At 43.2% G+C, this 13,131-nt stretch overlaps 1 protein-coding gene across 2 annotated transcripts in view; it reads right to left on the bottom strand.

Annotated features, from left to right (window-relative positions):
• The window catches only part of LOC118381633 (transcription factor 4-like), a 539,774-nt gene extending 527,164 nt beyond the window's left edge, over positions 1-12,610 (bottom strand). Inside the window, exons 1-3 of one of the 2 annotated variants that reach the window (XM_052458604.1) lie at positions 12,110-12,610; positions 11,790-11,828; positions 10,034-10,103 (exon numbers count right to left, since the gene is read on the bottom strand). In XM_052458604.1, the coding sequence (XP_052314564.1) occupies positions 10,034-10,103; positions 11,790-11,828; positions 12,110-12,211 (211 nt within the window). In that variant the 5' untranslated portion in view covers positions 12,212-12,610. The remainder of the gene's footprint in view (positions 1-10,033; positions 10,104-11,789; positions 11,829-12,109) is intronic. The other variant, XM_052458603.1, reaches the window with a different exon arrangement.
• Between the last annotated feature and the right edge of the window lie 521 nt (positions 12,611-13,131).

The following is a 13,131-nucleotide window of genomic DNA, read 5'->3' as shown; positions in this document are numbered from 1 at the left end:
CAACACCAGGGAGTAGCCAACACCCTGAAGTAGCCAACACCAGGAAGGAGCCAACACCAGGAGTAGCCAACACCAGGAGTAGCCAACACCCTGAAGTAGTCAACACCAGGAAGGAGCCAACACCAGGGAGTAGCCAACACCAGGGAGTAGCCAACACCCTGAAGTAGCCAACACCCTGAAGTAGCCAACACCAGGAAGGAGCCAACACCCAGGAAGTAGTCAACACCAGGAAGGAGCCAACACCAGGGAGTAGCCAACACCCTGAAGTAGCCAACACCAGGAAGTAGCCAACACCAGGGAGTAGCCAACACCCTGAAGTAGCCAACACCAGGAAGTAGCCAACACCAGGGAGTAGCCAACACCCTGAAGTAGCCAACACCCTGAAGTAGCCAACACCAGGAAGGAGCCAACACCCTGAAGTAGCCAACACCCTGAAGTAGCCAACACCAGGAAGGAGCCAACACCAGGGAGTAGCCAACACCCTGAAGTAGCCACCACACCAGGAAGGAGCCAACACCCGGAAGTAGCCAACACCAGGAAGGAGCCAACACCAGGGAGTAGCCAACACCCTGAAGTAGCCAACACCAGGAAGGAGCCAACACCCGGAAGTAGTCAACACCAGGAAGTAGCCAACACCAGGAAGGAGCCAACACCCTGAGGGAAGGAGCCAACACCAGGGAGTAGCCAACACCCTGAAGTAGTCAACACCAGGAAATAGCCAACACCCTGAAGTAGTCAACACCAGGGAGTAGCCAACACCCTGAAGTAGTCAACACCAGGAAATAGCCAACACCCTGAAGTAGTCAACACCAGGGAGTAGCCAACACCCTGAAGTAGTCAACACCAGGGAACACCAGTAGCCAACACCCCAACACTAGAAGTAGCCAACACCAGAAGTAGTCAACACCAGGAAATAGCCAACACCCTGAAGTAGTCAACACCAGGAAGTAGCCAACACCCTGAAGTAGTCAACACCAGGAAATAGCCAACACCCTGAAGGAGCCAACACCAGGGAGTAGCCAACACCCTGAAGTAGTCAACACCAGGAAATAGCCAACACCAGGAAGGAGCCAACACCAGGGAGTAGCCAACACCCGGAAGTAGTCAACACCCTGAAGTAGCCAACACCAGGAAGGAGCCAACACCCTGGGAAGTAGTCAACACCAGGAAGGAGCCAACACCAGGAAGGAGCCAACACCAGGAAGGAGCCAACACCAGGAGTAGTAACACCAGGACACCCTGAAGTAGCCAACACCAGGAAGGAGCCAACACCAGGGAGTAGCCAACACCCTGAAGTAGCCAACACCCGGAAGTAGTCAACACCAGGAAGGAGCCAACACCAGGAAGTAGTCAACACCAGGAAGGAGCCAACACCCTGAAGTAGTCAACACCAGGGAGTAGCCAACACCCTGAAGTAGTCAACACCAGGAAATAGCCAACACCCTGAAGTAGTCAACACCAGGAAGTATTCAACACCCGGAAGTATTCAACACCAGGAAGTAGTCAACACCCGGAAGTATTCAACACCCGGAAGTATTCAACACCAGGAAGTATTCAACACCAGGAAGTATTCAACACCAGGAAGTATTCAACACCAGGAAGTATTCAACACCAGGAAGTATTCAACACCAGGGTATTCAGCACCAGAGTAGTCAACACCAGGAAGTATTCAACACCAGGAAGTAGTCAACACCAGGAAGTAGTCAACACCAGGAAGTAGTCAACACCAGGAAGTATTCAACACCAGGAAGTATTCAACACCAGGAAGTATTCGACACCAGGAAGTATTCAACACCAGGAAGTATTCAACACCAGGAAGTAGTCAACACCAGGAAGTATTCAACACCAGGAAGTAGTCAACACCAGGAAGTAGTCAACACCAGGAAGTATTCAACACCAGGAAGTATTCAACACCAGGAAGTATTCAACACCAGGAAGTAGTCAACACCAGGAAGTAGTCAACACCAGGAAGTATTCAACACCAGGAAGTAGTCAACACCAGGAAGTATTCAACACCAGGAAGTATTCAACACCAGGAAATAGCCAACACCCTGAAGTAGTCAACACCAGGAAGTATTCAACACCAGGAAGTATTCAACACCAGGAAGTAGTCAACACCAGGAAGTAGTCAACACCAGGAAGTATTCAACACCAGGAAGTATTCAACACCAGGAAGTAGCCAACACCTTTAATAGCAGTTTGTATAGTGAGAGCTTAGGCTAAACAAGAGTGGTTAGAGTGTAGAGGCAGATAAAAACATGGAAGTAGCCAATAGGTAGCGGCAGGTAGCCTAGTGGTTAGAGTGTAGAGGAGGCAGGTAGCCTAGTGGCTAGAGTGTAGAGGAGGCAGGTAGCCTAGTGGTTAGAGTGTAGAGGAGGCAGGTAGCCTAGTGGTTAGAGTGTAGAGGAGGCAGGTAGCCTAGTGGCTAGAGTGTAGAGGAGGCAGGTAGCCTAGTGGTTAGAGTGTAGAGGAGGCAGGTAGCCTAGTGGTTAGAGTGTAGAGGAGGCAGGTAAGCCTAGTGGCTAGAGCCAGGTAGCCTAGTGGCTAGAGTGTAGAGGAGGCAGGTAGCCTAGTGGTTAGAGTGTAGAGGAGGCAGGTAGCCTAGTGGTTAGAGTGTAGAGGAGGCAGGTAGCCTAGTGGCTAGAGTGTAGAGGAGGCAAGTAGCCTAGTGGTTAGAGTGTAGAGGAGGCAGGTAGCCTAGTGGTTAGAGTGTAGAGGTGGCAGGTAGCCTAGTGGTTAGAGTGTAGAGGAGGCAGGTAAGCCTAGTGGCTAGAGCCAGGTAGCCTAGTGGCTAGAGTGTAGAGGCGGCAGGTAGCCTAGTGGTTAGAGTGTAGAGGTGGCAGGTAGCCTAGTGGTTAGAGTGTAGAGGAGGCAGGTAGCCTAGTGGTTAGAGCCAGGTAGCCTAGTGGTTAGAGTGTAGGGGAGGCAGGTAGCCTAGTGGTTAGAGTGTAGAGGAGGCAGGTAGCCTAGTGGTTAGAGTGTAGAGGAGGCAGGTAGCCGAGTGGTTAGAGTGTAGAGGTGGCAGGGTAGACTAGTGGTTAGAGTGTAGAGGTGGCAGGTAGCCTAGTGGTTAGAGTGTAGAGGAGGTAGGTAGCCTAGTGGTTAGAGTGTAGAGGCGGCAGGTAGCCGAGTGGTTAGAGTGTAGAGGAGGCAGGTAGCCGAGTGGTTAGAGTGTAGAGGAGGCAGGTAACCTAGTGGTTAGAGTGTAGAGGCGGCAGGTAGCCTAGTAGTTAGAGTGTAGAGGCAGCAGGTAGCCTAGTGGTTAGAGTGTAGAGGCGGCAGGTAGCCTAGTGGTTAGAGTGTAGAGTCGGCAGGTAGCCTAGTGGTTAGAGTGTAGAGGAAGCAGGTAGCCTAGTGGTTAGAGTGTAGAGGCGGCAGGTAGCCTAGTGGTTAGAGTGTAGAGGAAGCAGGTAGCCTAGTGGTTAGAGTGTAGAGGCGGCAGGTAGCCTAGTGGTTAGAGTGTAGAGGCGGCAGGTAGCCTAGTGGTTAGAGTGTAGAGGAGGCAGGTAGCCTAGTGGTTAGAGTGTAGAGGCGGCAGGGTAGCCTAGTGGTTAGAGTGTAGAGGTGGCAGGTAGCCTAGTGGTTAGAGTGTAGAGGCGGCAGGTAGCCTAGTGGTTAGAGTGTAGAGGCGGCAGGTAGCCTAGTGGTTAGAGTGTAGAGGTGGCAGGTAGCCTAGTGGTTAGAGTGTAGAGGCGGCAGGTAGCCTAGTGATTAGAGTGTAGAGGCGGCAGGTAGCCTAGTGGTTAGAGTGTAGAGGAGGCAGGTAGCCGAGTGGTTAGAGTGTAGAGGAGGCAGGTAGCCTAGTGGTTAGAGTGTAGAGTCGGCAGGTAGCCTAGTGGTTAGAGTGTAGAGGAAGCAGGTAGCCTAGTGGTTAGAGTGTAGAGGCGGCAGGTAGCCTAGTGGTTAGAGTGTAGAGGCGGCAGGTAGCCTAGTGGTTAGAGTGTAGAGGAGGCAGGTAGCCTAGTGGTTAGAGTGTAGAGGAGGCAGGTAGCCTAGTGGTTAGAGCGTTGGACCAGTAACCAGAAAGTTCCTAGATCAAATCCCCCGAGCTGACAAGGTACAAATCTGTTGTTCTGCCCCTGAACAGGCAGTTATCCCACTGTTCCCAGGCCGTCATTGAAAATAAGAATATGTTCTTAACTGACTTGCCTAGTTAAATAAATATAAGCAGTTGAGATGTTGAAACCACAGTGAGGTATCCAGGTTATGAATTATAGGTCATTATATTTTAGGATGATCCCTATAATATGAAATCTTTCCCCTAGTGGCAGCAAGCTATTTGGCCCCACGAGTAAATTTTAATTGTTGGACATAAAAGACTGTAAAAAACACCAGGAAAATCATCTCCAAGTGATTTCAATTTAAGAAAATCTATTCCCAATTATTCCCACGTATAACAGAGAAACGTGATCGTATACAAATGTAAACCATGTTTAAAATGATTACGTTTAAGTCCATTTATTATATCTGTTTGGGCTTCTTGCTATATATATATATATATTAATTATATGGCCCCGTGACCATATTATTAAGACAGTATTTACCCTGAACGGTGTCTTAATAATGATAATAATAATATGCCTGATTAAGATAACAAAAAGATATCTAGCACTGTGATGCAGAGCCTTAGACCTCTGAGCCAGAGCCTGGACTCTAACCCAGGATCTCTAGTGGCACAGCTAGCACTGTGATGCCATGTTTATATCTGTTTGGGCTTCTTGCTATATATATATATATATTAATTATATTATATGGCCCCGTGACCATATGCTCAAGAAGAATTTGACCCAACGGCTAAATCTTAGTTGATGATCCCTGTTCTATATGGTAGACTAGGCCTATACATTGGCATTAAGCTTGTCATCCACACAAACACACACACACACACACACACAACACACACACACACTCAGGCCTAATTAGAGACAGGAAGCAGTGTGTCAGCAACACGGTCTAAGAAGACATTTAACTCATTCAACATCTCCCAAAACACAACCAATCAGGACAAAGTGTTTTCCCATGCCAGAATCATTTAAAAAGGTAAACAAACAGTTTATTGTCGTTTATATATAGGCCTTCCTTTAGACACATCCCATAGATTAAAACACATCATAATGTCAACTGGTACGATGTGTGTTTGTTTAGCAAATAAAATGTTGCTATAGCGGTGCATGGAAACATGATATTGCAAAGCCACATTAAATAGCCTACCGACAGAGATATATAGCCTACCGACAGAGATATATAGCCTACCTACAGAGATATATAGCCTACCGACAGAGATATATAGCCTACTTACAGAGATATATGGCCTACCGACAGAGATATATAGCCTACCTACAGAGATATATAGCCTACCGACAGAGATATATAGCCTACCTACAGAGATATATAGCCCAGCAACAGAGAGATATAGCCTACCGACAGAGATATATAGCCTACCTACAGAGATATATAGCCTACCTACAGAGATATATAGCCTACCTACAGAGATATATAGTCTACCGACAGAGAGATATAGCCTACCTACAGAGATATATAGCCTACCTACAGAGATATATAGCCTACCGACAGAGATATATAGCCTACCGACAGAGATATATAGCCTACCTACAGAGATATATAGCCTACCTACAGAGATATATAGCCTACCTACAGAGATATATAGCCTACCGACAGAGATATATAGCCTACCTACAGAGATATATAGCCCACCAACAGAGAGATATAGCCTACCGACAGAGATATATAGCCTACCTACAGAGATATATAGCCTACCTACAGAGATATATAGCCTACCTACAGAGATATATAGTCTACCGACAGAGAGATATAGCCTACCTACAGAGATATATAGCCTACCTACAGAGATATATAGCCTACCGACAGAGATATATAGCCTACCGACAGAGATATATAGCCTACCTACAGAGATATATAGCCTACCTACAGAGATATATAGCCTACCTACAGAGATATATAGCCTACCGACAGAGATATATAGCCTACCTACAGAGATATATAGCCTACCGACAGAGATATATAGCCTACCTACAGAGATATATAGCCTACCGACAGAGATATATAGCCTACCTACAGAGATATATAGCCTACCGACAGAGATATATAGCCTACCGACAGAGATATATAGGCTACCGACAGAGATGTATAGCCTACCTACAGAGATATATAGCCTACCGACAGAGAGATATAGCCTACCTACAGAGATATATAGCCCACCTACAGAGATATATAGCCTACCGACAGAGAGATATAGCCTACCTACAGAGATATATAGCCCACCAACAGAGATATATAGCCTACCGACAGAGATATATAGCCTACCGACAGAGATATATAGCCTACCTACAGAGATATATAGTCTACCGACAGAGATATATAGCCTACCGACAGAGATATATAGCCTACCTACAGAGATATATAGTCTACCGACAGAGATATATAGCCTACCGACAGAGATATATAGCCTACCGACAAAGAGATATATAGCCTACCGACAGAGATATATAGTCTACCGACAGGGATATATAGCCTACCGACAGAGATATATAGCCTACCGACAAAGAGATATATATAGCCTACCTACAGAGATATATAGCCTACCGACAAAGAGATATATAGCCTACCTACAGAGATATAGCCTACCTATATAGAGATATAGCCTACTTATATAGAGATATAGCCTACCTACAGAGATATAGCCTACCTACAGAGATATAGCCTACCTACAGAGATATAGCCTACCTATATAGAGATATAGCCTACCTACAGAGATATAGCCTACCTACAGAGATATAGCCGAGCTACAGAGATATAGTCTATCTACAGAGATATAGCCTACCTATATAGAGATATAGCCTACCTACAGAGATATAGCCGACCTACAGAGATATAGCCTACCTACAGAGATATAGCCTACCTACAGAGATATAGCCTACCTACAGAGATATAGCCTACCTATATAGAGACATAGCCGAGCTACAGAGATATAGCCTACCTACAGAGATATAGCCTACCTATATAGAGATATAGCCTACCTACAGAGATATAGCCTACCTACAGAGATATAGCCTACCTACAGAGATATAGCCTACCTACAGAGATATAGCCTACCTACAGAGATATAGCCTACCTACAGAGATATAGCCTACCTACAGAGATATAGCCTACCTATATAGAGATATTGCCGAGCGACAGAGATATAGCCTACCTACAGAGATATAGCCTACCTACAGAGATATAGCCTACCTACACAGATATAGCCTACCTACAGAGATATAGCCTACCTACAGAGATATAGCCTACCTACAGAGATATAGCCTACCTACACAGATATAGCCTACCTACAGAGATATAGCCTACCTACACAGATATAGCCTACCTACAGAGATATAGCCTACCTACAGAGATATAGCCTACCTACAGAGATATAGCCTACCTACAGAGATATAGCCTACCTACAGAGATATAGCCTACCTACATAGCCTACCTACAGAGATATAGCCTACCTACAGAGATATAGCCTACCTACACAGATATAGCCGAGCTACAGAGATATAGCCTACCTACAGAGATATAGCCTACCTTCAGAGATATAGCCTACCAACAGACATATAGCCTACCTACAGAGATATAGCCTACCTACACAGATATAGCCTACCTACAGAGATATAGCCTACCTACACAGATATAGCCTACCTACACAGATATAGCCTACCTACAGAGATATAGCCTACCTACAGAGATATAGCCTACCTACACAGATATAGCCTACCTACAGAGATATAGCCTACCTACAGAGATATAGCCTACCTACACAGATATAGCCGAGCTACAGAGATATAGCCTACCTACAGAGATATAGCCTACCTTCAGAGATATAGCCTACCTACAGACATATAGCCTACCTACAGAGATATAGCCTACCTACAGAGATATAGCCTACCTACAGAGATATAGCCTACCTACAGAGATATAGCCTACCTACACAGATATAGCCGACCTACAGAGGCAGATTCTAATGCAATGTCTATTCCAAAACACCAACATTTCTGCCAATGTGCTACAGAGACAAAAGAGTGAACTGCCACAAAGGCCTACAAAACGCCAGCAGCGTAAACACAATTCTTCATCGTCTCTCTTGATCTTAATGCTTGTTAATCTTCATCCAGTAAGCAGAACACAATTCACTAATGTTTCCTATTCTTAGGGGCATTGTGGGAATGAATTCAAAACGTATCCTCGTCATCAGCACAACGTCCTGTTTCCTATTAGCCCTGTGTGGAATGTCATTCATCTATTTACCCCTATGACCTACGAGCACGGCGTAAAAATGTTGAACCTATGGCTTCACTGTTGCAAGCATCACCTTCCTCATTCTCAACCAATGAGGGGGATGTATTTATATGTGAACTTACCCTTGTTCTCTCACTTGCTGTTTTGTTTTTTTGTTGTTTAGTTTTTGGCAACAGTTTGACAACTCTCCACTTCCCCACCACCACCACCAGCTTATACATAGTAACTTTAAGAACCAGTGTTTGGAAACCCCCCCCAGCGGTGGGGTTTCAATGCCAGCAGCCCCGCACGGGGTTAGCTACAACCACATCATCTGGCTCCGAGGTTCTCCCCACGGAGACGAGTCCTTTCCCCTCAAAAAACCATTGAATAAAATGGCATGTTTGAATTCCTTCTTTACAGTTCATTCAGTTTAAACCTGTACTAGATTGGACTGGGCGTAGTGTAACACCCTACACCTGCTGTTACTAAACCCAAAACCGGTTCTACGCATCCGCATGGAGGAAATGACAACTCAAAGGCTCGTCCATACATTTTAAACCCCTACTGCTGCTCCTGTGCTACAGACAAAAGACTTTTAACTAACCCCGTAGTCGACCTTACAGAAACAACAACTCAAAGGCATCGTCGCTGCCTTTCAAAACCCCACAGAAATATGACGGAGGTGTAATTCAACGTCTCTCTGGTACTGACATGCTACACCTGCTGTTACGACCCAAAGAGGAACGATGCCTCAGTCTTCACTAAGGCCTGCTGTTATGACCCAAAGAGGAACGATGCCTGCTGTTACTACCCAAAGAGGAACGATGCCTCAGTCCTCACTAAGGCCTGCTGTTACTACCCAAAGAGGAACGATGCCTCAGTCCTCACTAAGGCCTGCTGTTACTACCCAAAGAGGAACGATGCCTGCTGTTACGACCCAAAGAGGAACGATGCCTCTGTCCTCACTAAGGCCTGCTGTTACTACCCAAAGAGGAACGATGCCTGCTGTTACGACCCAAAGAGGAACGATGCCTCTGTCTTCACTAAGGCCTTACTACCCACAGAGGAACGATGCCTCTGTCTTCACTAAGGCCTGCTGTTACTACCCAAAGAGGAACGATGCCTCAGTCCTCACTAAGGCCTGCTGTTACTACCCAAAGAGGAACGATGCCTCAGTCCTCACTAAGGCCTGCTGTTACTACCCAAAGAGGAACGATGCCTGCTGTTTAAAGACACATCAGGCCTCCTCAGCTATGTACTGAGTGGGAGGCCCAGTGATCCCAGAGAAATCACATGTAAAACCCACTACTATCATTCACAACTTAAAGGGTTATCAATAATAATGTATGATGTATGTTTCGAAGCGGTGAGGTCAGAGCGTTGGGCCAGTAACTGAAAGGTTGCTGGATCGAATCCCTGAGCTGACAATCTGTCGTTCTGCCCCCCTGAACAAGGCAGTTGATCCACTGTTACTAGGGCCGTCATTGTAAATAAGAATGTGTTCTTAACTGACTTGCCTTGTTACATGTAAATACAAAATGTACAAACGAGACCCTTATATTCTTAATAGCTGATAAACAAAGCTAAAAAAATAATCTGTAATAATGTCATTTGTCCTTGTAAGAGGGAGAAAAAGAAAATGTTTACGCAAGTGAAGCTCAAAAAATGATCGTAACAACATATGCAATATCCACAGCTATAATTGTGTTCTTTAAATGAGTTGTGATTGACATACGTGAGCCTGCAAAATGTCCACTTCCCAGGGAGGCTGGTCTGTTTCTACCACTAACAGGAGGAGAGAACATCTGCAAGAAAAGAAACAGTGCTTTACAATAGACACCCTTTATTGCTTAAAAGTTCAATCTTAAATATATCAATAAATAGGGCATGTAGTGGGGTTTTTTTGTTGTCAAATCATAATAATCACGTTTTGAAATAACTATTATAATAGCCTTATGCTACACAATAAGTATAAGTGTGGTCTATGATGGGAACCCCAAGCCAACTTCAACTGAGTGCTGAACACCTTTCCCTGATCTGTGCTGCAGATGGTCATCCATATTGACCAATAGTAATGTCTTCTAATTCCATATTGACCAATAGTAATGTCTTCTAATTCCATATTGACCAATAGTAATGTCTTCTAATTCTATATTGACCAATAGTAGTGTCTTCTAATTCCATATTGACCAATAGTAATGTCTTCTAATTCCATATTGACCAATAGTAATGTCTTCTAATTCCCAATATACCAATAGACTTCTAATTCCATATTGACCAATAGTGTCTTCTAATTCCATATTGACCAATAGTAGTGTCTTCTAATTCCATATTGACCAATAGTAGTGTCTTCTAATTCCATATTGACCAATAGTAATGTCTTCTAATTCCATATTGACCAATAGTAATGTCTTCTAATTCCATATTGACCAATAGTAATGTCTTCTAATTCCATATTGACCAATAGTAATGTCTTCTAATTCCATATTGACCAATAGTAATGTCTTCTAATTCCATATTGACCAATAGTAATGTCTTCTAATTCCATATTGACCAATAGTAATGTCTTCTAATTCCATATTGACCAATAGTAGTGTCTTCTAATTCCATATTGACCAATAGTAGTGTCTTCTAATTCCATATTGACCAATAGTAATGTCTTCTAATTCCATATTGACCAATAGTAGTGTCTTCTAATTCCATATTGACCAATAGTAATGTCTTCTAATTCCATATTGACCAATAGTAGTGTCTTCTAATTCCATATTGACCAATAGTAATGTCTTCTAATTCCATATTGACCAATGGTAGTGTCTTCTAATTCCATATTGACCAATAGTAATGTCTTCTAATTCCATATTGACCAATAGTAATGTCCTCTAATTCCATATTGACCAATAGTAGTGTCTTCTAATTCTACTGCATCCTTAGAATTATTACTGTCCTCCCCAGAAATAACAGCAATATGAAAACTGTAATTATTAATAATGTCTACCTCGATGTAAATACACTGACGGAAAAAAAAACAATGTCTGGATGAGCAAATATCAAATGTATTTCTGATACATAAAAGTGATTTATATATTTATTTATTTTCACAAACAGCTAGAAGTTGACTAAAAGTAGCGATCGTTATTGGTTCAAGAAACATGGCCGTGGGGCACGTTTCCTGTCCCAACTTCCGAATATACAGCGTTATAAAGGACAAATATCTGCCACGACTAGAACGGATCAGAATAAAGTCAATTATCCGTAACATAACATGAAATAAAAACATCAACATTGTACAAGTAATGACTTATATGTTAAAGCTGATATATAATCGTGGGCTACTCCCGCATGCAGTTATGTTACTGGGATTGATCTACTGACGGAGACCTGTCACTAGAATTATGCATCACAAAAAGACAGGAATTTAAAACTTATTCAAAAAATGTATATTCTAGGACAGAATAAAACAAGAAAAAAATACTTAAAATAGGATATACTACCATTGATGTTGGGAACAGTTTCAAATCGCTGTTTCGTATCTATAGAAACAACACAATTACTAATGCAATATCATATTTCTCTGCACATGTTTTGGGAAAAAATAGAAAACACAATTAGGATACTATAACTTGCTTAAATCATATGTTTTACGTTGAGTTTAAAGACGTACAGAGAATTTAAAAAAACACTTTTAAATAAATACATCACAATGAATAACAAAAACATTAGTCTATCTATGCCGTACAAATAAACATTCAAACAGTCGCCGGTAGGTCGGTGCCGTGGTTGTGGTCATTGCAATATTATAACAATTGCTTACCGCACTGAAATCCAATAAATCGCTTAGTTCTTTGTCTGTCCCTAAGGCAGCCATTCGGTGTTGGTGATGCATTTTAGCAAAATCACACAAACCTAAAAACATGGAAACAAATTGCGGTCAGAGGACGCCAGTTCTCGCACGGATGGGAGGGGGACCGACTATTAGATCTTCCTCAAAATCCAGACGACCGGGAGCCGAGTCGCGCAAGATTCCACTTTGCATTTAAACCTATTCTCTCTCAGCGCATCCTTGTGCAACAGGAGGTTTAGGATAAAAATGTATGAATCGGGTGAAATAAAATAGGAAGAAAAATCAGCATAGGAATGGGAATGTTTCCCCAAATCCAGGTCGACCTGTGCTAATGGCAGTTTAGCCAGAGATCAAGAAGTGACAATCCCGTTGCATATACAATAAATACACAAACGCTATAAAGACAGCGGAAAATGTCAATAAAGCGGACTTCATAAAAATGATCAACACACGCAGTGAAAGTAGGTCTGGACGTTTATATATATCAATTTGTAAATGTAACGTGATCATTGACAGGACTTTTATTCATTTCCAGCTTCCACTCATCCGAGTTCGAGCCCCATGTGTGTGCCACAGAATAGTAATAACGTTGGTTTCTACAGCCACCTAGCTACCTTTTAATATATCGATTCCTTGCACTTTTGCTGACAGCAATTGGTGGGGTGAAATATACATTTACGAGGAGGAAAATTGATAAACGTTGTTGACATTGCAAAATATGTTTTAATTGTAAATGATTGATTGATTGATTGGTTCAGAACGCGAAGTGTGAACAGGAAGGTGCGCGCGGGTGTGTGAGTGTCTGTTTGTCAACATCTCAAACCATCCTAATTCATGGCACATAAACGACGATATTGGGGCGATATGAAAACAAAAATGTATTTCGACATCGATAGTTGGCTATATGATTTTTTCATTTTTTTTTAAACATTTAAATATAGTTGTTATTACAAGATAACGCCCAAATTCACTCGTTCAATTTATAATCATGG

This window comes from Oncorhynchus keta, chromosome 12 (assembly GCF_023373465.1).
Source record: "Oncorhynchus keta strain PuntledgeMale-10-30-2019 chromosome 12, Oket_V2, whole genome shotgun sequence".
Taxonomy (NCBI): domain Eukaryota; kingdom Metazoa; phylum Chordata; class Actinopteri; order Salmoniformes; family Salmonidae; genus Oncorhynchus; species Oncorhynchus keta.
Note: the sequence above shows the minus strand (reverse complement) of the source record. Positions and strands in the feature narration are given on the sequence as shown.